Genomic DNA, 26,220 nt, shown 5'->3' on the forward strand with positions numbered 1-26,220 from the left:
CAGTTCGGCTGTCCGAAGAACTCGTCGGTGCAGCCCCACTGTTCGTAATGTGCGAGAAAGGTCATCGCATTTCGTCATCCTATGCAATGAACCATGTAACTACAGTAGATCACTCATTCAAAATCCTTTGTCCGAGGAATTTAACAGAGCTTACAGGGTGGGTTGATGAGCGAGACAGGGTGTATCAGCATACGGATATTGCAGGACTGTTAGGTGGGGTGGAGCGAGGTTGATTTATCGGAGAATTATTCTCGGAGATGAGGTACGGTATGATCGGATCAGATTAGATGATACATCGAGGCGATGCGCATCACCGAAAAATACTGTATGACGTTGAATTAGTATCGGAAACATCCTCCGATCATCACCTTCCACGAAGTATAGAAAACATGCTCTCCGTGAAGCTATTTCATGTTTTACAAACGCTCTTTACAACACTCACAGTATATGTTATGATACTGGACTCATGTCGACAGGACATGACACCTCATCAACTCGTCAACAAAGCCATCGTAATACAACATGACACATCTTTCGTCCTTTGAGCGAGCAATCCCCCAACATAGTTTGCTTGTATCACATACAACGCTACTAAATTCGAGGAGGGCCAGAGATCCTTTGATCGAACGATCTTTACTCGCACATATCACGCCAAGTTACTTTGAAATATCGAGTCAATACAACGAACATGCACTTACTCACTCTATACAACAGTAAAGATGCATACATACATATATACATAGGTATGCATATACCTTAACCCTCATCGAAACACCTGAAGCAAGGTCACAATTCTGTCATACGGTCAACTGACCAGCTTTTAGCCTGAATACTTTTTATACCTCAGATACAATATTCACACAATGACCAATTCTTTCCTACCCATCATCAAAGCAGTGGATAACTTCCCTTATGACCTTTCTCCCTCCACATACATACCGTGCCACCTTAACCTCTGTGATTATCGAAACAAATTACCTTCTATTGGATTACTTCGACAAGATGTGGTTGAAGGGATGAGATTGGTTCATCTCTCCTGAAAATGAACCCAATTTCTTGCACATTTGTGGGAGGTTGAGAAGAGTTTTACCGGTGGCTTTGACTGGTATCTAGCTGTGGGATTCGCATACCAGTCGTAAACATTTGTTGTATATGTTGTGTGCAGTTTATATCTATATCTTATCAGCGTACATCGGATCGAAAGGACTGTGCGGGGGGCCAAGTTGTTCCGGATGGTTTCCGTCGGAAGTAAGCGAGCCGAAACATGAGGTCCAGTGACCAGTAACCAGTGACCACATGAGACCATCTTCATCCTTTGGCCCGTGTCTGATACTATTCATCAGTCACCGAATAGAAGCCAGCCAATGCTTCTTCTTGGTAGGACGCCATTCTCCCGTACACTGTTTCGCAGCCAACGGAATTCAGGAGTATCTAGCGTCGCTCATCTTACCGCTAGGACCGTAACAATAATGGCATCACATTCTGTGTCCAGGTTGACAAAGTTGAGGGAGTTGATGAGAGATAGGAACATCGATGCGTAGTATGTCAATTCATGATATGTGAATCACTCAGAGGCTTCCTGCTGATGCATTCTCATGATATAGTGTGGTACCTTCAGAAGACGCTCGTAAGTCAATATCACCTAAATCCCAAAGAAAATTAAGACGATGATCTAAGTCAATGTAATCGGGTGATCCATACAGACGCATCGGAGTATCTGGCCCCATGTGATTCTAGACGATCATATATCACTTCCTTCACTGGCTCAGCTGGATGCGCAGTCATAACGCATACGGAAGCTAGGTGCTGGACAGATGGGAGGTATTGGGTACAAGCTGAGAAGCAGTTAGGAGAAGGGTAAGTCGGTACTCATCCAAACCCAGCTCCCAGAACTATGTGCTGATAATCGGTCGTCTCGGATGATCATAGATGGACACTGATGAAATCTGGTCTACCGGAGATACCAACATGGGGAGCATGGCTAAAGTCTGTTAGTATATCTCGAATTAATTCCTTCATAGTGAGGACTATAATCAAATGCAAGCTGATTGATTAATTGTTTTTTCCTTGACAGGACCTCCCACCATCTTCTAGGATAGGTATCGACCCCACTCTCATCCCCCAATCTGAATCCACAAATTTATCCTCATCACTCACTGCATCGCCTACCAACTCTTCTTTAGTGCCAATCACAGAGAATTTGATCGATATCATATGGTCCGAAGAACAACCAAAGCCATCTAGACCTACCAACGAGATATTCCACTTATCGACTCAATATACTGGTGAATCGGTCGAAGCGAAGATAAGTAGGATCAGGGATAAATTCAAGAAGATCGGAAGTCCAGGTACAATAGTTACGAGTTTGGATGAGATGGCTTGGCTTTTCAATCTTAGAGGTGCCGATATACCTTATAATCCTGTATGTACATCATTTGATCATCGCCCTCATCCTCACCCACACTGAAAAAAAGAAATACTAATACGAATCTTCATATATAGGTTTTCTTCGCTTATGCTATATTGACAAGAGACGACTGTACACTTTTCGCATCACCCAAATCTCTGACTGATCCCGTTAGGGAATATTTGCATAAGAATGGAATTGCTTTATTGGATTATGATCAAATTTGGAACTCGCTTGGAAGTTGGCAGAAAAGGTTGACCGTTGAGAGATCACAGCCACAAGTGAATAAATCGGACGATGTTGATATGGAAGATGGACCGTCTAGCAAGAAAGCCAAAACGGATAAGAAAGGAGAAGAGGATAATACTTCGAAAGATGAAAAAGTGGTGAAGACGGATAAAGTTCTGATTGGGATGAAAACTAGTTGGGCAATTGCTAAAGCTGTTGGAGAGGTAAGTGTAGTTCAGATAGCAATGTGTCTCTGTGTATTATGTTTCGCTAACTCCGTATGACGATATAGGATAATGTAGAGGTTAGACGATCGATCATCGAGGAGTTCAAAGCGAAGAAGAATGCTGTATATTTTCGAATCTACTTTACCTCGAATACACGCAGGCTACTGACTATTTGTGCCTATCCTTAGGCGGAGATCGAAGGCTTCCGACGATCGCATATCCGTGATGGAGTAGCCCTAGCTAGATACTTTGCATGGTTGGAAGAGGTCCTGCACAACGGCGAAAGATGGTCAGAATACGATGCGGCACTGGTATTGGAAAAATATAGAAAGTGAGTCAAGTCACGGGATCTGCCAGAAGAGTAGAAAGGGAAGGATCAATTTAGCTGATCTTGCCTTCGTTATAGAGAAGGCCAATGGTTCAGGGGGTTATCGTTTGAAACGATCTCTTCTACCGGTTCTAATGCAGGTGAGCCAAGTTGCTGCCTCATGATTGTATAAGTACCGATGAACTGATTGAGAAGGGTACAGCAATCATACATTATGCTCCGTCCAAAGAAGGATCAGCAATAATAGATAGAGATCAGATGTATCTTTGCGACTCAGGAGGTGAACTTTTGGGAATATTGCTCTGAAGTAAATGGGGGTTCACAGCTGACACAAGGGTATCATAGCTCAATATCTTGATGGTGAGCTACGAATGATTTCCGGAAGTACTATAGCTGATATCGGTGCAGGCACGACTGATATCACAAGGACATTCGTGAGTATCTTCAGAAGCATTCTGTCAGATCAGTAGAGTTCATGATGATCGCGTAGCATTTTGGAACGCCCACGGAAAAGGAGAAGAGGGCATTCACCAGAGTGGTGAGTTTCACTCGTGTTATACAATGAGGCCCCGCAGCTGATCGGTCCATAGCTGCAAGGTCATATAGGTCAGTCTGTCTTGGATCGCACGACGACTGCTCCGTAGCTGATGAAATTGACATAGCATTGGATACCGCCGTCTTCCCACAGGGTACTACCGGTAAGTGTCCTGGCCTACTTCACTACTTTCCGAAACTGACATCGCCATCACTTAACAGGATACATACTGTAAGTGCAAGCCAAACTTGTGCTTCCGACCAGTGATCGCTCATCGAAGCTCCGCAGAGATATACTAGCTAGACGAGCGTTATGGTCGGACGGAATGGACTATCGGTATGTTCCCCAAATATACCTATCATTGTAATGCTGTGTTCTGAACTGATCTTTCGTTGCTCCTTCCAACAGCCACTCAACATCTCACGGTATCGGTTCATTCTTGAATGTCCACGAAGGACCTCAAGGTATAGGTCAACGACCAGCATATAATGAAGTCCCCTTGGTGGAGGGTATGGTGATATCCAACGAACCAGGTTATTACGCAGATGGGAAATTCGGAATAAGGATAGAAGGTGTTGATATCATCGTCCGAGCGGAGACGAGAGAGAATTTCGGCAATAAAGGATGGTTAACTCTGGAGAGGATAGCTATGGTGAGTTGTCTCAATTAAATGAGAAACAAAACACCCGTTTGCTAATTCTTAGGTTTTGCATTTTTGACTTAGTGTCCTATTCAAACTTCCTTGGTTGATAGTTCGCTCTTATCCCCCACGGAGAAAGATTGGTTGAACGAGTATCACAATGAAGTATTTGAGAAGATTGGACCGCTTTTGAAGGAGGTCAATGATGAGAGGGCGTATAGGTGGTTGGAAAGGGAATGTAGATCTATATGATGAATGGAATGTACAACAGAAAGGGAAGGAGGTTCGATATATGATATATGTAACGTAACATATAATCAAGGGATCCAGAGAGGATGTGATGAGCATCTTCGTGTGATCATACTACCAACATCGAGAAAATGTGAACTAGCTCACCGGCGTGTAGACATATCAGCTATCGATGGTGCCAGTAACAATTAAGAATAACTCCAAAATATGTATCATGTACTTTATAATACATACCATCACACTGTCGTGCCGAACAAGCCATGATTTGACTCAAAAGTAAAGGTGTAAACCTGATTTACTCCGTTCCGGATGATAATGTAGACGATAAATCTGCAAATTGTTGCAATACATCGCAACATATATATACAAAATGGAAGCCAAATAATCAACATGAACATTCAACTCATAATCCCCCATGTCTCGTCCTCGATCTCCTGCTCTTCATCTATGTCTTGTCGTATGTACTCAACTAGGTTATATACCTTTTATTCCTATATATCCCTGATCAAAGCCAATTTCAATAGCAAAACATCATATCTCACAATCTTCTCTTCCTTTTCTACTGTATAGTTCATGGTATTCTACTTCTTTTCCCTTCCAATTCATCCACCGCGATACCCATACCCATGCCCATCGGAGCACCAAGAACAACCCTCTCTCTGGGATCTAGGGAAGTCTCGTCGCGTGTACGTACTTTTGGAGTCACAGGTTTAGCTAATCCAGGTTTAGGTGATTTATCTCCTGTAGCCGAGGTAGATGAGTATATCCTAGGTGAAGTTGTGGTGGAAGTGGATGTGGGTCGTGAAGCTGTTATACCTGATTTACCAGTAGACGTAGGTGATTGTATAGGTTTAGAAGGGATCACATTATATGCAGGTCCAGATCCAGAGTGCGAGGTAGTGGTAGATTGTTGAGATTTACTTTTCCCATTTGCATTCGCAGCTGAGGAAGTTGCTAAAGACCCATTCCCATTGTTCGTTGAAGTTGAAGAAGGTGAAATAGCCAATAAATCGTTGCCATCTCCAGGTAAAGATTTTCTCCTGAAGATACCTCCTACTAACGATTTCAGCAATTTCCCACTCGAGTGTGAATGTGAATGAGACTGAGGTTTAGGATCGGACGAAGTGCCTGTTGAAGTTGTAAGTATCGCTGAAGTTGATTTGCGTGTAGGTGTAGGTATAGGAGCGGGTGGTTTAGGCTGAAGTTTAGGTTGATCGTTCTGAGGTGGCGGTGCATGTAATTTTGTTGAGGAAGTAGGTGAAGGATCAGCTACAGCTGGAGTGGTGTCGATCTTCGGTTCAGCAATTTTCGATTCGCTTATCGATACCAATCTTGATCTTTTGCCTTTCAAAGTCCCGCTCCCTGGTGTATTCCTGTGGATTGATGATTTGGATGAAGAAGGGACGGAGGAAGAGCCGGTTGAAGCTGAAGATATAGGGGAGTGATTCGATGTATTTGATTCATCATGTTCGATTGGGATCTCTTGCGCCTGTGCCGTTGTAGGTGAAGTATCAACATCCATCATCCCACCATTATCGCTAGTCTTTTTTATCCTTTTCCTGCCCCGCGGCGAAGCATCAATCACCATACTTGATTCATCTTCATCCGACATACCTTCGTCGTCATCGCCCTCACCCATTGCTTCGTCTTCGTCTGGTGGTTCCGGCTCACCATCCTGGCCTGGTGGAGCTGGAGTGTCGCCTTCAGGTGTAGGTGACGGCGCGGTCGATGCACGCGGTTTAGAACGTGATCTGGGGAAAGGTAAGAATGGTGGATTGGCGGGTTGAGGTGATTGAGCGTATCCGCCATGGGAGCGGATCAGCGATGTATAGTATTTTTGTAGCTGTTCAGCATGACACTGTAAAAAGAAGACAGACACGATTAGCCTATCAATCGGGAGAAGTAAGGGTTCTCTTCCTCCTCATTCCTCAGGATCAAGTAAAACTGAACATCGGACGGATTCAATGAGATCTTTGCGATTCACTTGGGCGTTCGCATAACACACTCACACATAAATCCCATTTGGTGACCCTCAACAACTCCCTCTCCAGCGCATTCAACTCCTGCGTCTTTATACCTCCAACTTTAGCATAATGGGCATTGGTGCAGAAGACATCGCATTGGGCTTTGGAGCCTGCGCATATAGACGCAATGAGAAATCGATGGACGGTCAAGGATGATAAGGTGAAAGAAGGGAGGTTGGTACAGGTTGTGTCGATATAAGCTAGGAGGGATAGTAGTGGAATTTTCTAAAAGGACAGATGGATGTCAGCTTCCGTTCTCGTCCTTGACTTCGTGTACAGCATGTGAGAGCTAGCAGAGCGAAGCCTGTTATTTCTTCTGAACGATCCCTTCTCTCGGAAATTCGCTTGGACACATCCCCCATATAGTGAAATGATAATCCCCATATCACACCTATCCAGTCCTCGTTCAACCGAAAGAATATACTCACCTCCAAATTCGTATATTTCACTATTCTCCCCAAGTAATCCTTGACACTGATCCCCGGTGCAGCTCTCGAGTGAAATCTGGTAAGGGCGTCGGGCGTGAGTACCACCTGATCGTTATGTTTGATGAGCAATTCCAGCATGTGGGTGAGGAGGTCCACCAGAATATCGAGCGGACAGTCGGAGAAGGCCCATGGGAGGAGAGGAGGGTTCTGAGGGTTGGGCGGACCAATGATCGGTTCGGTCGATGTTGAAGTCGAAGAGGAAGAAGCATTGGCATTGAAGTTGGACATTTTTTATGGTCGATTAGTTGAGGCGGATGAGCAGGAAGGAAGGAGGGCCATTGGATTGAGACGAATTTCCGTTCTCCCCTTCGATGTTGAACCGATTGTTGTGATATGTAGGTGGAGGATTGAAGTTTTGTTAACAGAAAGGATTGATCCTGTATCTATCTTTATCAAAAATCAACTTGAAAGGATGTGTGATGTGCGCACTGATCTTGACAACTTTGATAATTTGATTGACTTGCTTCCTCTTCCGAATGATATTGGACCGCCGAGGAAGATCTACACCGTAATCTCCATCAACCACTCTTAACAGTCTTCCTTATCGTGGGAACAGCTATTTATTTCAACAATGACGATCACTGGGCGTTTATGCGACATCTGATAAGATATAACGCCAACCGAGAAAGAACGAACGTGTTTGCTTTTTGTGATTTTTTCGAGTTGTGGATGAGATATCTGCACCGTGTATATGCTTTTTGGCAATTGGTTCCTGGTTGATGCTCCAATGCTCGTCCAGCAGATGGGAGTCTTCCTGCTTGCTGTTGACTATGGTTGAGGTGTCGGTATTACCTCGGTATGAGTATGAGAGGGCAAAGTTCGAAGATGGAAAAAGTAATGACGAATGAGAATGAGGATGCAGGGGGACGTGTAGAGAGATGAAAGAGTCGAGGGTCAAAAGGGATCCAAAAGGGTGAAACACGTGCGTCGATTGCATACCGATTCCTGCAGAATGAGAAATATAATGGGGAACGGCCATGTCCGATCCGAGCATCTCTTATGCGTAGATAGAAGAAGATCATCAGGTACTGACAGAGTTCCTTGATGGATGATCCTCTTGCCATTCTCTCCGTCAGACTGATCAAGGGAGAATCAGTAGCAGACACGAGGTATATAGTATACGGCATGTAGTACATAGTTTGAGATGCGAAGATCCAAAAGGGGCCTATAGTCAAAGGAAGTCACACCCTATCCTTTCTGCCCCAAGTTTACTTAGACCCACCGTTCCATTGACGTGCACCTATCATTTGTCCAAGGAGCAGAGTCCTTCTAACAAACCATTACCATGGCATATACTAAACATATATCTCGAGCTCAGGTACTTTCGGCCGAGATGAGGTTTTGGTCACTTACACTCCAACACAATAACATTTTGGATTTAATCGATAAAAGAGATCATGCCATCCGAATCATCCTCTTCCGAGAGACGCAAAGCTGAAGAAAAGGCCAAAGCGAAGAAAAAAGAGGAAGAAGAATTGAAAGCGAAGCGGAAAGCTTACCTGAGGAAATGCGATCCGTCAACCGTAGATGAACTGATGAGCGGGGATGAGACGAGTAAGAAAGGGTTTGAGGAAGGGAAATGGAGACCTGGTTGGGCGGATGTAGAATTTGTAAGTTGACCTCTTAGAATCGACCTTACACCATAACGATCCCAGATTGAAAAGGTTTAAAACGTACAAGAAGGTAGTGTTCTTTACTCATCATATGGTATCGTATCCGCTGTCATATTGTAGGACGAAGATGCATGTTTGAAGAATGTATTGAAAAATAAAGCTGATGGGTTCTACGCACCTGCCGGGACGTGAGTTTGATCACATACCATACCTCCTGTAGGCCACCGTGAGAACTGATCTATCATTTCGTTTAGTATGTTACCTCTAGGAGCTCAAATGCAAGAAATGACCGTACTGAAGTATGGAGGGTAAGTTCAGTTTATCACGTACGGTGACGGATACAATTATAGTCATGTTAGTACCAACGCTCATCTTCTGTCGTTCGTAGCTACTTCCCAGAAGGTACTTCCTTCCCGGGTGGAGTATCTGTACCTCTTCACGCGAGAATGGTCAATGTAAGTTATCCTCGCCAACATCTCCTAAAAACAGGTGTAGATTGCTGATGGTTAATGTGTGAAAATGTCAGTTATTACCTGAAGAGACCAAACCCAAACACGATCCCAAGATCGATGAGTCTCTGTGTACCGTGCAGTGATTCAGATAGATTCAGTTATCTGTAACACAAATGTAGCGATGATCATGAGTTCAATCAGTAACCGCGTATATAGCTGTACTTCAACACTGTATCAGTATGAATGGATAAAACGATCCATCTTCCTATGGCGCTAAAGACATCGAACTGCTGAATCTAAACAGAACGTGACTTCGCACTGTAATGCAAAATCGACCTTTTGGCATCTGTCTACCCTTTTTTTATATCTACTTGACTTCATACACTCTATGTGTTTGATTGGCTTCAAACAACTTGTATTCCAGACATTTATTGCTCCTTGGCGAATTGAACCTTGTCAGAGAACTCGGGGTCGTTCTCTTGGTAGATATCGTAAACGGGTTCGAAAGCTGAGCAAGCGAAGGCATAAGATGATCAGCAAAGACGGGACGTTGGCAGACTGAGGACGCATCGGTCGAAGAACAATTTCACTCACAGTCACTTTGGTCACAAACTCTGTTGGGAGGGTGAGATTGAGAGAGGGACTCGAGTTCATCGTATTGTTCCTTGGTAAGGTCGACGACTGGTGATGACAAGAATGTATATCCATCAGCATACCAATTTACAGTTTTACATTTCAGTCAAAGCCAAAGCTCAAAACCCACGTTTCAAGTTGTTCTCAATCCTCTCGGGGGTGACCGACTTAGGAACTGGGTTGACACCTCTAGCGACCAACCATGACAAGAGGATATTGGCGGTTTGTACACCGTGTTGGTCGGCGATCTTCTTGACGATCTCGTTATCTCTGAGGTTGGTCTTACCGGTACCACCGAGAGGGGAGTAACCTTGAGGTAAGATATCATTCTTCTTCAACCAAGCTACGAGCTCAGGTTGAGGACATTGAATGGATAGTTCAACTTGGTCAGCGACAGGCTTGATTCGAGCGACCTTGAGGAGTTTCTTGGTTCGGTTGATGTTGAAGTTGGAGATACCGATTGATTTGACGAGACCTTGGTCAACGAGCTATACACAACAGTCACAGTCAATCTCCATCAAGCGTAAATCTAATGGACCAGACCAAACTCACCTTCTCCATCTCTCTCCAGGTTGGGGTAACATCATCGGAAAGAGCTACATCAAGCTTGAATTTACCTGAAGACCCCTTGACTCGGTGTTCGTTTTGAGGAAGGGTTCCAGCAGGAGCATCAACTTCGAGGTTGATCTGTGATCACAAACAGCGCTCAGCCATGTGAGATATGCGCACCATATGGGTCCATGGTGCACCATGAGTGAAATGACGTAATGCAGCTTCGCTTATAAAGAATAGGGCATGTGGGTACGGGGTTAGACATAGACTTACGTTCCAATGGAGAAGGTACAGATCGAGGTATTCGAGACCCAAGTTTTTCAAGGTGTCCTTGATAGCCAATGGGACGTGTTCGGGGTGGTGGTGGAGTTCGAAAAGCTTTGAAGTGACGAAAATCTCTTCTCTTGGTACACCAGAGGCTTTGATACCTTGTCCAACTTCAGCTTCGTTTCCGTAAGCCCAGGCGCAACTAAATGGCGAATATGAGTTCGCAGAATTTGATGAGTACGATTGTTACAGAGGGAGAAAGGAAGAAAAGGGGGATATAGCAATGATGATATCGTCAGCGATCTGTTGATTTGGAGTCTCCGATATTTCCGGGGTATCTCCCGCAAGGTGTATATACTCACTCAAGGTGTCTGTAACCGGACTAAGAAGAGATAGAAGTATTAGCCACTGATGCTGTATAGGGTGCAGGAAACTGAAACAATCAACTTACCTTGAGAGCGTGTTCGACAGCTTTGGCAACTTCACCTGGGCTATTTATCTTATCAGTTGAACTGCGCCGGTACTATCGAATATTTCCTGCAACTTACGCGGATTGCCACTACAGCACAAGGATCATCAGCAACCATGGAACGTCAAAGGCAAAATTTCATATGAAGATGGGATCGAGAGAATCTTCACTCACAGTACCAAGACCGATCGAAGGGATCTTTTGGCCGTTGTTGAGAGTGAAGTGAGTTTGAGTCATTGCGTTGTTTATGGCTCTGAGTCGGATTGATCTAGTGATGAGTGAAGGTAGTATTTTGAACGATTTTTCTTTTTGGTGTATAGCAGAGAAAGAAAAGAAAAGTTAGAACCTCTGTATCTGGTTTTATGGAAGGTGAAAGAATCAATTCAATCGAATGGGGGGGAAAGAGTGAGAAGTGGGCGGATTGGTTGGCAGATATACCGGGAAATCGGATTTTCAGTACTCTCGTTCATGTGATGTAATGGTCCAATTCAGGGTAAAAATCGAACAATTCATATCATATAACATATCACTCATCTTTCGACTACTGTCCTTTTCTCCCGGCGGTTGACCATTGCGCTAAACGCAGCTCAGTTTAGCCTAGAGAGACCCCAGATGCTGGCTAGTACAGCTGTCGTGACCAGACAAACAACCCATGTGCCGTGTGTCTATCGACACTTTGATCGCAGTCGGACCGATTTCGGTCCATTGTTAATGCTCCGGCGGTATAAAACCTCCACTTTCATCATGCACAAAACCACGGAAACCTATCGCCGGCATTGCAAAGGACCGGTCTACTCGACTAATTAATTGGCTGGATCAGAGCAAGATCTGGAGAGCAAACACCATCCAGGCATTTACTACTTATTTAGGCGAGAGGGAAATCCAAGTTCTCTCTTGTTAGCCAGACAACTCAAAGTATCGACCTGGGTAGTATATGTCTGCTTGAAGTTATCGTGGTAGTAAAGTTGAATACATGAATCATGTATATATATAAATATATATATTCGAACTTGAACTACCTAAAAACATAATCTACATCCCTCGAAAAAAGTGAAAAACGAAGAACAAAGAAGATATTAGGATGTAGATATATTATAATTCGATGATGTATGTGTAGGACAAATTTTCAACTAACTAACCCAAATAGATACAATGAATAATTCGTTATGATATATAAAGAGGATTTACATTAGGGATTTCGATAGGGTGAAAATTGAATTTTAAATCATCATCGTCAAATAAAACATATCTCATACCACAATGATAACATTGTCCGTTATACTCTAAGAATCTAGTGAATCAAAGCACCTACGACACCTTGAGTTTGAGCATTAACCAAATCGCCAACCTTCAATCCTGCACCAAGGACGGACGACAAACCATGTTGAGTAGCTTGGATGGCAGCCTGAGCTTGAGCTTGGATAGGACCCAATTGGACATTTAATCCATCAACCAAAGAGGCAGAGGCTTGTCCATTACCAACGATAGGCAAAGAGTTGACGATTGGTAAAGAGTTGACTAAAGGCAAGTTAAGACCGAGGATAGGTTCAGGTGAAGCTTCTCTCTTTAAGTGGAGGTTGGCTGAACCAAGTAAACCACCAGCTAAACCAGTAACGCTGTTGAGTGTACCTTGTAAACCATGAGCACCGATGCTCAACCCTGCGTTGGTAGCTGATTGAGCGGCACCACTAGCAGCAGCGGAAGCTTGAGCACCGACAAGAGGCAAGGAGTGAGTCAAACCATCCACCAAGTTACCGACGATAGGCAAGTCGTGGGTCAATCCAGAAACGGTGTTTCCAACTGTACCAGTCAATTGACCAACGGTGTTGGTTACTCCAGATAAGAGACCACCTGCATTCTCTACGACTGGAATGTTGGAAGTCAAACCATTGACGAGTGGACCGACAATAGGAAGGTTGTGACCGATCAGACCACTTTGAGAGTTTGAAGAAGAACCGAGAAGACCACTGAGGAGATCCCTCTCGTTAACATCTCTGGAACCGAGGTGAATACCGGTAGATCCAGCTACGTTACCCAAAGCAGAGGTAACTCCATTGAGAGTGGCTGACAAACCACCAGCACCGAGGTTAAGTCCGGCATTGGCTGCTCCCTGGGCCTGAGCACCGGCGCTGGCAGTAAGCCCACCTACGATTGGGAGGTTGGCAGTGAGACCATGCACGAGACCACCGACGATAGGGAGGTTGTTGACTGTTTGTTGAGCTGTTCCAACGGGGTTGGAGAGGATCCCACCGATAGGGAGGTTGTTAACGATCGGAAGAGAGTTGACGATGTTTCCAACAGGGAGAGCACCAAGTAAAGGAAGTCCATCGAGTAATCCTCTCCTAAGGTGTAAACCAGCTTGACCGGCAACACCAGCGGCAGCAGAGGTGACATCGTTCAGACCGAGTTGAAGACCATTTTGACCAATATTGAGTCCAGCGTTGATAGCGCTGTTCAAAGCTCCAGTAGCTTGAGCAGCGACGTTTCCTACTACTGGGAGATGTCCGACGGTGTTGAGAACGGAGTTGACGGTGTTACCGACAATTGGACCAACTACAGGAAGGTGGTTAACGGTGTTGACAATACCGCCAACAGCGCCAGTGGGGTTACTGAGAACTCCACCGACAGCTCCAGTAGGGTTATTGAGGAGTCCACCGGTAATTCCACCGAGGAGTCCGTTGGTGAGTCCACCTACGACAGGAACGTTGTTAAGTATACCAGTGGGGTTACCGAGTAAACCAGAGAGTAAATCTCGTTTATGTTCGTCAGAGAGATGGGAGAAGACATCTCCCTCGACAATCTCAGCAGCGAGATCAACATCTCTAAGACCCAAGAGGTGAGTGGCAGTTCCAAGTACACCTTGACCTGTAGCTGCGACAGTACCAGCAGCTGCAGTTGCAGCATTGGCAGCACCTGACACTTGACCATTGAGAGATAAGAGTCCAGGGACGTTTACTCCTCCGCTGAGGTTGGTGGCGGTACCGAGTGTACCAGAAGCTTGACCTGTAAGACCGGCTGCGAGACCTGTAGCAGTTTGAGCTACACCGCCGACGATTGGGATCTTGTTGACTACTCCTCCGACAGTGTTGACTACTCCGCCAACTAATGGGAGACCATTGACCAATCCACCGACAATGGGGATGTTGGAGGTCAATCCCGTGATGACGTTGGTACCTGCTTGAGCACCTGCACCGGCTTGAGCCTGAGCTTGAGCGGTGGTACCGGCAGTGAGAGATCCAGCACCGTTGACGATGTTGGCGATGTTGAGCGCACCAGCAGCTTGGGTTTGGGCTTGAGCGGCCGCAGCTGCAGCGGCAGTAGCTGATGCCTGCGCGGTAGCAACGACGGAAGCAGTGGCGGTAGCTTCTGCTTTGTGGCCGAAGAGGTTCTCCAATCCGAGGAATCGCTTAGCTTGTACATGTTCGTCTCTGAGGTGAAGACCTAAGATATCGGTTCCCAGAGATTCTTTGGCAGTAGCTCCGACCATGGCGTTGACGTTGCCCATCACACCTGAAGTGAGACCGCCAACGAGTTGAGTGCCGGCGTTGGCAGCATCAATCAAGGTGATGATACCGTTGGCGGTAAGCTGAGAAGTGGCCTGGTGAACGATGGAAGCATCGACTTGAGCCATGGCGGTGAGGTAGGTAGGCCAAGCGGAGAGCAGAGGCGAACAAGTGCTGGAGGCTTCGGCATGAGCACATAGAGCGCTGATGAGCGATTGGAATTTGTTGACTCGATCGGCTGTCGTAACGTATAGTAAGATGAGCCTCGATATACCCGAAATGGACCATAAAGCCAGACTCACCTCCGAGTGCAGCGAAAAGTTGAGCAGCAGACCAACCTTGCTCGAAGGCGTAGTAAACAGCCGAGAGGTAAGCGCTGAGCTCAGTGCACATGTTGATATCCGCATAAGTCGCGAGACATTGACCTGAAGCCCAGGTGTTCATAGCGATGGTCCTGGCTACTCCAACAGCTGAACCAAGTTGGCTCTCAAGCTTGGAGACAGTGGTGATGGCACCACCAGTAGCGGAGCTCAACTAATATATCAAATTCACCATGTCAGCTAGGTTGTTGACAGGCAGGAAACAAGGACTTACGAAAGCATTGGTAAATCCTGTAATATCATGGATAGCGTTGGTAGCAGCATTGACAGAAGCGCCAGCGCTGACTGAAGTAGAAGTTTTACCAGAAACAGAGGTCGTACCGAAGAGGTTCAAGGGAGCAGCTGAGGCACCGGCAATAAGGGAGATAGCGATGATCTTGGATGAAGAAGGCATTTTGCTCGTCTGGTTCTGTTGATGGTGTAGTCGGTAAAGGCTAGTAGCGTGGTGGTGTCGTTGATCAAACTGAAGCTTCAAGCTCGTGTATATTCAAGTCGTAGTCGTAAAACACAAAGCAACAGCGTCAAGCTTGATTCCTTTGATAAGATAGGTTGAAACGTTAAGTTATCGTTGACTTGTTGAGTATGTATAGATAAATTCAATGGTAATAAATTCAATTTAATCAAAAGGTATCGAACCGTTTAATCAGAAGATGAAATTGATATACAAAGGGTTGTAAGTTATATACACGTTACGAGTAAAGACAGTAGTTGATCGCTGCTAGCGTGTGAGAAGAAAGAGCCACCAGTGGTCTCTTTAGTTTGAGTGGTATATGCGGATTGTAAGGATTGGGTTTGGGTTGAAGAAAGAGAGTAGGATACACCGAGTGGAAGAAGGGAGTTTATATATCTTTTGCATGGATGGGTATACCATGTGATGTCTGGTTCTGATTAGTACTGTACGAGCGAGGTCAAGTCGTACTGAATGTAGTGTCTGGCTTGAATGGGTCGACAAACTTTGTGAGCGGGGAAATGTGCCGTTCATCGACCTTGTTTCAATTTAGTTACTGTATTGGTGATTGTAGGAGTGTCTGAGTACCCACATTTTGTACCAACATCCTTTCAGAATCTCGTACTTCAGTTTCTCTGTATGCTGGAACAACAGAATCATCTATCAGTCATGTATGAGATCCGCCATGTTGATTTGGTGGTGTCTGACATATCGTTCATTGTCTGAATGGTCCCCGACTCATTGGTACCTGTCCACACCCTTTCTTGCTATAGTTAGTAAGTGTGACATTCAGTAACAGTAGGGATACATATGGTCCCGTCCTTCAGATGGGACATACTGAGTCTGACTCACCATTACGGATGGCGATATCAGGGGTATAAAATCGAAGTCCTCAGCTTTACATTCAAGCTTAGTCGAAACTGTAATATCCTGTCTTGTCTACCAGGTATAAGTAAGTGATCTTCGCCTCTGACTCATAATTCCCTGGATATGAATATGAATCGATGATCTTCTTGTAGGATCGACGCCACTACCTGTAAGCTCTGTGGAAATACGGGAAAGGACAGGAAATATGAAATGGTCAATTGAGAGATGTGAAAGTGTGTAAGAAACCCGTTGGATGATGACTTAGTCAACCATAGTCGTACCTAGCTCTACAATCTCAATCTTCTCGGACGGACGCCTCACTTGGTCTGATACAGTATGTCACAGTGGTAGGACACATACATATAGCACAATATTGACTATACTGAAATATGGACAAACATTCATCTTTTCATATCATCCCTCTGAAGCTCGATTTATGGCTCGGCAAGAAAGAATAGGGTAATGCGACATTTACATATAAACGAGTAAACCGAATGAGGGAGTCTGAGATCTCACTACAATAAGAACAAAGTTTATCTACTCGCTGAAAGACTTTATAAGCAATGACGATAAAATGATGTTAATGATAATGATAATGTATGTAACTCGAGTATATATATATGTTCATGTTCATGTTCATGTTCATGTATTTGAATTTTATTTCATGTGATTTCGATTTTTTTTCCACTTCTTCTTTCTGTTTTACAACCTTTGTTCTTCTTCTCTTTCCTCTTCAATGTCCTTGCCTCTCAAGTCGTATATGCACTTATTCACTTAACCATACAACACACCTTCTCTCTGCTTACTCCTCATCGCTGCTCTCTTCTTCCGAACTACTTTCACCTTCTTCATATCCTACACCACCCGACCCGAGACCTTGTCCAACTCCTCCGGCACGCGAATCGAACGACTGCAATTGAGCTTCCATTCTCCTGATTCTCTCAGCTTCCTCCCGTTCGTTCACACTTCGCTTGGTTACTCCTCCCGATGCCTTCTTCCCTGCTTTCTTGGCTGATCCACCGGGACCTCCAGAAGCTCCACCCAATGATTTCCTGCCGGGTTTCGATCCACCTCTCCTACCTCGGCACACAAGGTTGTAAAGCTTGGCAACAGTAGCAACGGGTAATGAATCAATATCAAGTTCAATCTCTTCGTTGTTCTGCAGAATGAATAGGTCAGCTTTTATGTTCGGCATCCGGCGAAACAAATAACTTACAGCACCGAGATTGGTGGTCTGTTGAATGATCGTGATAGCTTCTTGCAAAGTTTGTTCATCAGCTTGAGTGATCTTCTCCGCCAACTCTTGTTTTTGTGTCAGGGTAATAGCGGTAGTATCCTCCTCTTCACTCTCCATGTCCTCGTCTTCGTCTCTGTATACGGCTTCTTTGGTTTTCTTGGACTTTTTGGCGGCAGAGTTACCATTGCCGTTGACACCAGGCGAGTGTTTTGCAACAGATGGTTTACGTTGCTGAGAACCAGCTTTGGTAGGTTTGGGTTTAGCGGATTTAGGAGGTCGGTTGGCTCGACCTTTAGCGATTTTGGCTCGGAGTTCGGCAATCTGATCATTCAGATTAGAGACTTGAGCTTCGAGAGATTTCAGTTGTTTACCTGGAAAATGTGGATTTGGTCAGTACGAGGATCAAGGCGACGTGAACACTTGGCAAGCCCAGGGTCATATGCAAACTTACTATCATCTTCACTTTGGTATCCGTCTTCCTCGTAATTATCAGCCAATGGATCTTCACTTGAATCCCTGATATCTTGTTTAGGAGGTAGAGTTTGCCATTTCTCATTCCAGATCTGTAGGAGTTGAGTAGCAGCGGTGTTGACAGCATCTCCAGGTGGATTGAACTTCAAAGCATTGTTGACCATCAATCTGATATCACTGTCCAATTGATTCACTTCATCATAGAGGCCTTGTTCCAATTTGTCCTTGATGTGAAGGAGGTCAATTGGTTTCTTTACGACTTTGGTGTAATCCGGAATGGCTTTGATGATTTCCTCAACAGGGTATAGGAAAGGAGCAGCGGCAGGGAAAAACTTTTGAGTAGTTTCCAGACTTTTGACAACTTTGAAACCCCATTGCAACTGTGGATCATTCCTCCTCTTGGGCTTTCGAGCTGTTCCAGCCGTTTCCTCATAGGCGAGATCTTTGGAAGGAGGGGGGTGAATCTCTCGCTTGGGTCGAGAATCATCACTACTACGTCGGATGGTAGGGGGTTGAGAAATGGATGCTCTCCTGGCGGATGAAGGTCCTGCCACCGGAGTCGCAGCAGGTGGAGTAGCAGCGACGGGTGCGGGAGGTGGAGCGAGGACGGGCTATTGGACTGTCAGCGACTTCACATTAGGGTATGAGACCATTCACTCACCTCAGGAGGTACTTTGGATAGAGCATTCTCAAAGGCAGCATCTAGCTTATCAGCTGCGACAGTGACCACGTGTCCGGGACCGTTGAACTTCCTGGTGTTCTCCCATATCTGACGTACATCCTCGACGACTTCGCTATAGCTGTTGTAAGCTCCTTTACTGGTATCCCATTTCCTCGCTTTGCTCTGATCTTTAGGCGGACCTCTGGGATCACTGGCAATGAGCTTTGTTTCCACGGTTCCTAGGTCCATGGGTCGGTCGATTATTTGGTTGTAGTGAGGAATACCAAAAGCAACGGTATCAACAGGTTGGAGGAAAGCAAACACATCAGGCGTCTTCTTCTTCAATGATCGAACGGCGTTGAGGAGATGCTTGTGCTGGTGCTGAGTAAGAGGGGTAGTGGGACCGGAAGGTCGGGGAGCAGGTGGTTGATAAGTGAGCCAAGCAGGAGTGGGTTGAGTGAGGTCTCCAGCTGGAGGAGCAGCAGCAGGTGGTGCAGGTTCCGCAGGTTGAGAGGATACAGGTGCGGGTGGTGCAGCTGATATCGACTGAGGAGTAGGTGTAGAAGCAGGGATAATTGTGGTGACATTGGTTGATTCTTCCCTTAACCTCTTCTCATCCCTTTCACCATCCAGGTTCTCTCCGGCTCGTTTCAGACTACCTTCAGATTGACTAGACTGTAATCCTGAAGCAGTGGGGGTAGCTCCTACCTCCTTTTCCGTATCTATCTCCATTGGTTCTCCACCTTCCACAACTGCCGCCGGTACTTCTGGTACCTGAGCAGTCTCCTCTGGACCAGGAGTAGGTAGAGCAGGCTGTTCGACTCCGAGTATGCCGCCCTTAGCTTCTTGTTCCTCGGTGGTGATTACACTGGGGGTAGGCACGGCAGGTGGGATAGCATCGGGAGGGAGAGTGGGGGGAGCTTCGTCCTCAGCTCGAGGGGTGGGGGGGACAGTCGCATCAGGAGGTAAAGGTGATTTGCTGGGTTCAGCAGGAACCGAGATGGCTTCTGACACAGGGATGGGAGTAGGAGAAATCACTGCTGGTGCTTCCGAGGAGGCTACAGGGGCAGGAGTGGGTTCTGGTTCATGAGCATCTCCATTGATCACTTCGGCGGCTGCGGTATTTCCCTTATCGTCCGTGGCAGGGTTAAAGGGGTTGGGCGACTTGGGCGGTTCTACCAACGTGGAAGAGGGAGGTGGTGCATCAGATTGAAGAGGGTTTAGAAGAGGTTTGATAGAAGCGGGTTCGGGGGCTGATTCAGTGATAGGAGGTGGAGGAGGAGGAACTGAATCTGACGAGGAAGGAGGAGGTGCGAACGCCGGTTGTTCAGGTTGAGACATCTTGGAGAGTGCTGTGTAGATCCAAGAGAAGAACCGAGACATATCGTCCAAGAGCATAACCGTTTGATTAGACGTTAGTATTTTGTGGATGAGAAGAGAAGGGGATGATGATGGAAGTAGCAGAAAGAAAGGAAGATTGAATGGAAACGAGTTGCGTCGATCAGTTTGTATACGTATACGATAAGAGCGTACGTGGGAAAATGAACAGGAAGAGAACGCAGTGTCAGCGTGTTTTCCTCGATTTGATGAATTCAATGCATATCTTTCTACATCTCGTCTCTTTGATTCGTGATGAACATTTCATATCATTATCATTTGCAGGATGGATTGGAGAATGAGGAAGGACAAAAGTAGAGCAAAGAAGCTCACCTGAATCTGTCTTCCTTTCCGGTCAGGGAGTTGTATTCAACTGATTCTCCTTATGAATAGTAGAACTAATTAAAGTCTACTGATATGTATATCTGAGAGAATGAAGTCGATGTATGTATTGTAAGGTTGATGACGATGAAGTCAATAACAATAACAACAATGATCTTATAAGCGGTGATGACCGTTATGAGATGATTTTGTGATAACCGACTTTTTTTCTTTTTTTTTTCAATGATAGGGAGGAAGAGAAAATTGAAAAACCAAAGTGGAGGGGGGAATTCGCCGGTAAGAAATGGAATCCCACCTGTCAGTATATATATCAACGAAAAAACATCTCATTTTGCCACCTGGGTTGCCTTTGTAAAAAGGTACATTCTAGAACGAGACCCTGAATGCGGAATACCATCAAAAGGCAACCAATCAGGCATCAGAGCAGAGGGATGAGGTAGTTACGTAGGTCCCTTTGACTCAAGGGTCCACCTTTATTTACATCGTTTAGGCTACAAAGTTATTCCCATATCGCCGGAGATAAACACCATCAATGTGGCACTGCATCTGTCATCGCGTCATGCAATCATTCAATCCTCATATTCCTCTTCCTCTTCCTCCTCCTCTTCGTCTTCAAACTCAACCGCCATCTCTTCATCCTCTTCTCCATCATCTTCACCAGATTCATAGATGTCCTCTTCTTCATCGTCATCCTCGTCGTCTTCACTGTCTTCTTCCTCTGCATCCTCCACCTGAGTTGTCTTAGCAGGGGCACCACCGTTGGATCTCTGTTTAGCCAATTTCTTAGATAGATCCTGACCATCCGCGAGTGTAACACAGGTCAATCTACTTCCTTTTGTATTGTACGATGCAATGGGCTCTATCGTGTTATCCTCTCCTACACCCTGGAACTGGGGCGAATTCTCCACCCAAAATAGGTCATGCACGTTGATTAAACCATCAGAAGATACTGTCGTTAGTAAGATGGTAGGTCGGATCTCTTCGTCCTCGGCCGGAACTTCGAATGGTAAGGCAGATAAAGATTTGATTCTGTGCATGTGAAACACATAAAAATCCCATAATCAGCAAATGCACATACACAAATTGACCGCATAGTACAACAAGTCCGTACGCAACTTACCGATTTGTGTGTCCTACGAGTGTACCGACTCTCTCCACTTTCGCACTATTACCTTTCGTCTCACTTGCCTCAGCTTCCTCGTCTTCATCTTCATCTTCACTATCACTGTGAGGTTCTTCGGTGCCCACTTTGATGTTGTACACTTCGACTATTCCCTTTTCAGTACCGACACAAAGCAGTTCTTCTTCTGACATCGGTCCATTGACTGGTAGGATAGTAGCGAAAAGTAGAGTGTTGAATCGTGATTTCGTTTCGAGGGTGTGTAGGAGTTTGAGTGTCTATAGAAGGTACAGAGAATATCAGCTATTCTGTGCCTCATTTGCACTGAAGTTGGTGCATGAAGCGGACTCACTAAAGAGTAAATTTGGATCTTTCGAGGGAACAGGACAGCAAAGTGTGTACCTGCCTGGGAGAACTTCACCATCTCGGGTTCTACAGATGTCCCCGAAATTAGTATCTTGAGATACCTAGAACTCAATGCTGAGTAGTGCACGTACCACTTCCCAAAGGTAAACTAGCTGCTCCTCTACCTCTCATTAAATCCCACATCTTCAATGTATTATCTTTCCCTACACTCAATGCTACCCTACCTGTGGGATGTACATCCACATGATTCACTCTCCCTGAATGACCTTTGAGGGATTTGAGCAGTGCCCAGTCGGAAGTACGGAATAGGGATAACGTAGAGTCTTCGGAGGTGGTTATGAGGTGAGAAGAAGTGGGGAAATGAAGGGAGGTTATTGAGCCTGCATGAGGTATCATTGTCAGTAGATGATGTCAGTAGATGATATGCTGGATTCGGCATCGTACAACCATTGACAGGGAAGAAATAAATAAATACAGATCAATTGGCATGATAAGTCATCTTTTGATCCATGTTATTATGTACGGTGAATTCAAGATGGATCTCGTGTCTGATGAGCCGAGGTGTACATAGAGATCGCACTCACCAGTATGTTGACTCAAACTGCCAACCTCCTTCCTTCTCCTCAAATCCCAAACTTTGACAAACTCATCTTCCGAACCGGTAGCTAACCATTTCCCTCCTTTACTCGCTGCAACAGCTTTCACACATGCCAGATGCGCAGGGAATATGAATATGGGTTCTAACTTCGGTGAGATCGAATCTGATGAGAAGGTACCTTCTATACCGTACAGTAGCTTTTCATATGATCCAGCTATGATTATGAATGTTCGTGGTAATATTTCTGCTTCTGCTTCTTCTTCTTCTTCGTCTTCGGATTCAGATTCCACCTTAGAAGGGAGAGGGACGGCCTTTGCTTTGCCTTTGTCAGCTGAAGGACTAGCTTTGGATGGAGCAGAAGATTCCTTCTTCACATTGACGGGTCGTGCTTTCTTGGTCTTGACTGCTGATGTGGACGCAGATGGAGCAGCACCTTCGAATTTAACTTCTACTTTCGGTCTTTTGTCGTATGGTGCTGGTCTAGCTGAGCTGGACCCTTTCTTGGATTTAGATTTCTCTTCTTTTCCCATATTGTCCGATCGACTCTCAGCTGCTGCGTGACGGTGGTATATGTGGTAAAGAAGGCTGAATATGCTCAACTGAAGATGCTACAGTGAATCTTATGGTCGCCTTGGAAAGCTGAATGTTGATTTTTCAACTTTTCAAGTGGAGGGACATGATTGATCTGCCATGACGTGTCATTACATATCATCATTATCAGTCGGATTACCCCGCACAGACCACGCGAAGAGGCAAGGGGAGAATTGCATGATGACATCCGAAACATGCATTCATCCATCCATTTCATTGTCGACCTGTGTTATGATAGAATCGTCGAACTTCATAACGACAGATCAAGACAGCCGGCAGGGAAAGAGAGCTGACCCGCTAGGCCATCTGTACTCAATCTCCTCACAATGTCAACCCTCTCCGCGTCCCAGGCAGTGTCCGACCTCCTACGTCAACCTGACGATCTCCTCAAACTATCCTCCTATCGCAAGAAGCTACTGAAAGAGAAATCAACGTTAGATGCGAAATTACAGACTGGAGTGAAAGCTCAATTGGACGCCACGAGAGATGCGCTGTTGAAGCTGCAGGCTAGTAGAGCTGCTGTAGGGCTGATAAGGGAGGAGATGATGGCTGTTGAGAAGTTGAAAGGGGAAGATATGGAGAAGAAGGGTGAGGCGTTTGATAAGATCACTAGGGTGAGTCAGGCGTTCTTATCACCTCAACGAGGGCCACTATTTTCAAAAGCAATACATTTGACTAGATGAGGCATAATAATGTAATATACTACAGTGCTGACACCCGTTCATACAGGTGTCCACCGTGCATCGTAATCTCTCCCAAACAACCAAGATGGTTCAAAATCTCCGTTCAATGTCCGACAAGGTAGACCATATATCCTCATTGTTGGATTCAGATAAGAACCAAATAGGTGGTCCAGCAGGTTATTCCCCCAACCTACTACCCATTCACTTCCAACTGCAGCAGTTGGAGTCGTTCAGGAATGAAACCCTGCATCAAGCAAAGAAGAATTCCAATTCGACCAATGAAGAGAGGGAAGTGTTGACACAGTGGTTTGAGAAATTGGATAAGATAGGTCAAGATTTCGAGAGTTGGTTATGGGAGATTAGCAAGAATATAGTTGATCTAGCTAGGAAAGGGAATGGTGGGACGGTAGTGAGGTTACTGAAGATCGTTGAAGTGGAAGGCAAAGAGGATGAGAAGGTGAGTTGGGCATCTATCTCTATTCGATCACTCGAGCTTCGTGTCTCTCATCACATTGATGTTATGTCCGGAGGATGAGAAAGTCACTCATTGACCAACCATATTGAACAGGCCGTGGCTATGCGTCTAGTCCGTAAAGTAGCCACCCACGATGCTGCCTCCAAATTCAAATCCATGCAAGCCAACGCACGAGTGATTAAAAATTACCGCCACAAATTACTCGACGTCATGACCAACTCCATCAAGGAATCTTTCGAAAATTACTATCTAGATAACCAATATGACATGTTAGGGTTTATCGAGGGTTTAGGATGGATTTACAAGGATATCATTCGAATCAAAGAGGATATCGAACCATTATTTCCAGAAGATTACGAGATCGTTCCGTATCTCGTTAAAAGCTATCACAAACATCTAGATCAAACTATACGTAAAGTTGTTGCTTCAGCTCCAGAAGCAAAAGTCCTCTTAGAGTTACACGCCTGGATCAAAGAATATAGAATATCGATGAAAGAGTTGGAAATTCCAAGTGGATGGTTACAACCTCCTTTACTTGATGGTAAATCACAAGATCTGATTGAAGATTATGTTAAATTGATTGTTACCAAATTGGAAGAATGGAGTGATAACCTGATGAAAGAGGAAACAGGTAAATTCCAATGGAGGACAAAAGAACCTGAACAATCAGATGATGGTCAATTAGGTATGGAAGGTGTAGTTGATTTCTTTTCATTAATCAACCAACAATGTGATTTAGCTTTAGATTCCAATCAGGGTGCGGTACTTGTAAGAGTAGTAAATGAATGTTCGAAATTGATAAAGAAGATTCAAAATCAATGGTTAAATTTGATAAATGAAGAATCAAAAGCTCAAATCGAGAAAAAACCAGAAGAAGTACCTGGAGGTTTAGTAGAATACGTTATTGCCCTGGCGAACGATCAATTGAAATCTGCAGATTACGTCGAAAGCTTATTAACAAGATTAGAACCTTTGGTATCGGATAAATATAAGAAACAAATATCATTGTGTTTGAACGAATCGATTGATGGTTATTTGGATGTCGCCAAGAAATGTACTTCAAGTTTGGTCGAATTCGTTTTTAACGATTTGAAGATTGTTATCAAGAATTTGATTACTCCCAATTGGTATACGGATCCATTGATGGCTCAAATAATAGAAACGATGAAAGATTACATGAACGATTATCAACATCATCTGAATCCATCAATATTCGAAATTTTAGTTGAAGATCTTCTAGACGCATTCCTGATATCGTATTTATCCGCGTTGAGACGCGCCAGTCCGAGATCGCTCAGGATGCCAGTAGCTGTAACCAAGGTTAAATCAGATATGGCAATGTCATTTGATTTCTTCGTGAATTATAAACAACCAACGGATTTGGAAGGTAATTTCGAAATTATGGAAATGATCATATCGATCATTCAATCGGATCCTCAAATGTTGTTTATGGATTATTGGTCATTCGCCAAGAAACATGGACCGAACCTGGTTTTTGTTGAAGGTATCTTGAAAGCTAGAGATGATTTAGATAAGATACATTTGAATGAAACGATTGAGATGTTAAGAAGGAAGATTAAAGATGAAGATATTGTGGATCCGGAAGAACCTACTATCATGGTGAGTGAAAATGACATACATAATATGTCATATCATATCGTCTCATCCAAAGTTCATACTTTCTACCTTTCGCCATTCCCCTCTTATTGGATCGTTGTTATTGTGTCTTTTTTGGTTCATGACCATGACCATCACGACGTCTCTGTTACTCATCTGACATACCCCCTTCCATCTCACAGGTCAAGGTACAAGGTCAATCATCTGGGTTACTATCCAACCTCTCCAATTTGGCTGGTACATACGCAAGCAATTTCTCAACAGGTACTTTCGCGACAGGTGGATTCGCCATGGCCGGCGGAGCTCATTTTGGTGCGATGAGGTAGCATGAATCCGAACTCGATATTAAATGGTAAACCATCTTCCCATGTT

At 44.8% G+C, this 26,220-nt stretch overlaps 8 protein-coding genes across 8 annotated transcripts; 3 read left to right on the forward strand and 5 right to left on the reverse strand.

Annotated features, from left to right (window-relative positions):
- Window positions 1-1,469: 1,469 nt before the first annotated feature.
- I203_105751 (uncharacterized protein) lies at window positions 1,470-4,617 on the forward strand (the record flags this gene model as incomplete). Its single annotated transcript, XM_065517833.1, has 18 exons — window positions 1,470-1,540; window positions 1,605-1,627; window positions 1,704-1,857; window positions 1,930-1,990; window positions 2,075-2,422; window positions 2,503-2,859; window positions 2,928-2,984; window positions 3,051-3,193; window positions 3,269-3,330; window positions 3,393-3,470; window positions 3,536-3,550; window positions 3,599-3,624; window positions 3,681-3,728; window positions 3,781-3,796; window positions 3,853-3,892; window positions 4,014-4,061; window positions 4,134-4,377; window positions 4,450-4,617. The coding sequence occupies 18 exons, from the start codon at window positions 1,470-1,472 to the stop codon at window positions 4,615-4,617; spliced, it is 1,959 nt and encodes a 652-aa protein (XP_065373137.1).
- A 568-nt stretch (window positions 4,618-5,185) lies between these two features.
- Window positions 5,186-7,354, reverse strand: I203_105752 (uncharacterized protein; the record flags this gene model as incomplete). The annotated part of the gene is made up of 3 exons (XM_019144904.1): window positions 5,186-6,472; window positions 6,624-6,863; window positions 7,067-7,354. 3 exons carry the CDS (start codon window positions 7,352-7,354, stop codon window positions 5,186-5,188), a joined length of 1,815 nt encoding a protein of 604 aa, XP_019006239.1.
- Window positions 7,355-8,523: 1,169 nt separating this feature from the next.
- I203_105753 (uncharacterized protein) lies at window positions 8,524-9,334 on the forward strand (the record flags this gene model as incomplete). The annotated part of the gene is made up of 5 exons (XM_019144905.1): window positions 8,524-8,736; window positions 8,860-8,927; window positions 8,994-9,047; window positions 9,128-9,194; window positions 9,266-9,334. The coding sequence occupies 5 exons, from the start codon at window positions 8,524-8,526 to the stop codon at window positions 9,332-9,334; spliced, it is 471 nt and encodes a 156-aa protein (XP_019006240.1).
- A 285-nt stretch (window positions 9,335-9,619) lies between these two features.
- I203_105754 (uncharacterized protein) lies at window positions 9,620-11,349 on the reverse strand (the record flags this gene model as incomplete). Its single annotated transcript, XM_019144906.1, has 9 exons — window positions 9,620-9,699; window positions 9,786-9,872; window positions 9,955-10,312; window positions 10,377-10,511; window positions 10,650-10,845; window positions 11,006-11,025; window positions 11,095-11,134; window positions 11,192-11,202; window positions 11,287-11,349. 9 exons carry the CDS (start codon window positions 11,347-11,349, stop codon window positions 9,620-9,622), a joined length of 990 nt encoding a protein of 329 aa, XP_019006241.1.
- Window positions 11,350-12,403: 1,054 nt separating this feature from the next.
- I203_105755 (uncharacterized protein) lies at window positions 12,404-15,389 on the reverse strand (the record flags this gene model as incomplete). The annotated part of the gene is made up of 3 exons (XM_019144907.1): window positions 12,404-14,853; window positions 14,918-15,149; window positions 15,210-15,389. The coding sequence occupies 3 exons, from the start codon at window positions 15,387-15,389 to the stop codon at window positions 12,404-12,406; spliced, it is 2,862 nt and encodes a 953-aa protein (XP_019006242.1).
- A 1,723-nt stretch (window positions 15,390-17,112) lies between these two features.
- I203_105756 (uncharacterized protein) lies at window positions 17,113-20,020 on the reverse strand (the record flags this gene model as incomplete). The annotated part of the gene is made up of 4 exons (XM_019144908.1): window positions 17,113-17,469; window positions 17,527-17,918; window positions 17,999-18,629; window positions 18,680-20,020. 4 exons carry the CDS (start codon window positions 20,018-20,020, stop codon window positions 17,113-17,115), a joined length of 2,721 nt encoding a protein of 906 aa, XP_019006243.1.
- Window positions 20,021-20,967: 947 nt separating this feature from the next.
- I203_105757 (uncharacterized protein) lies at window positions 20,968-23,012 on the reverse strand (the record flags this gene model as incomplete). The annotated part of the gene is made up of 5 exons (XM_019144909.1): window positions 20,968-21,427; window positions 21,519-21,796; window positions 21,871-21,950; window positions 22,016-22,264; window positions 22,469-23,012. 5 exons carry the CDS (start codon window positions 23,010-23,012, stop codon window positions 20,968-20,970), a joined length of 1,611 nt encoding a protein of 536 aa, XP_019006244.1.
- A 387-nt stretch (window positions 23,013-23,399) lies between these two features.
- I203_105758 (uncharacterized protein) lies at window positions 23,400-26,174 on the forward strand (the record flags this gene model as incomplete). Its single annotated transcript, XM_019144910.1, has 4 exons — window positions 23,400-23,687; window positions 23,803-24,213; window positions 24,325-25,851; window positions 26,031-26,174. 4 exons carry the CDS (start codon window positions 23,400-23,402, stop codon window positions 26,172-26,174), a joined length of 2,370 nt encoding a protein of 789 aa, XP_019006245.1.
- Between the last annotated feature and the right edge of the window lie 46 nt (window positions 26,175-26,220).

Source organism: Kwoniella mangroviensis (genome assembly GCF_000507465.2).
Source record: "Kwoniella mangroviensis CBS 8507 chromosome 1 map unlocalized Ctg02, whole genome shotgun sequence".
Classification (NCBI taxonomy): domain Eukaryota; kingdom Fungi; phylum Basidiomycota; class Tremellomycetes; order Tremellales; family Cryptococcaceae; genus Kwoniella; species Kwoniella mangrovensis.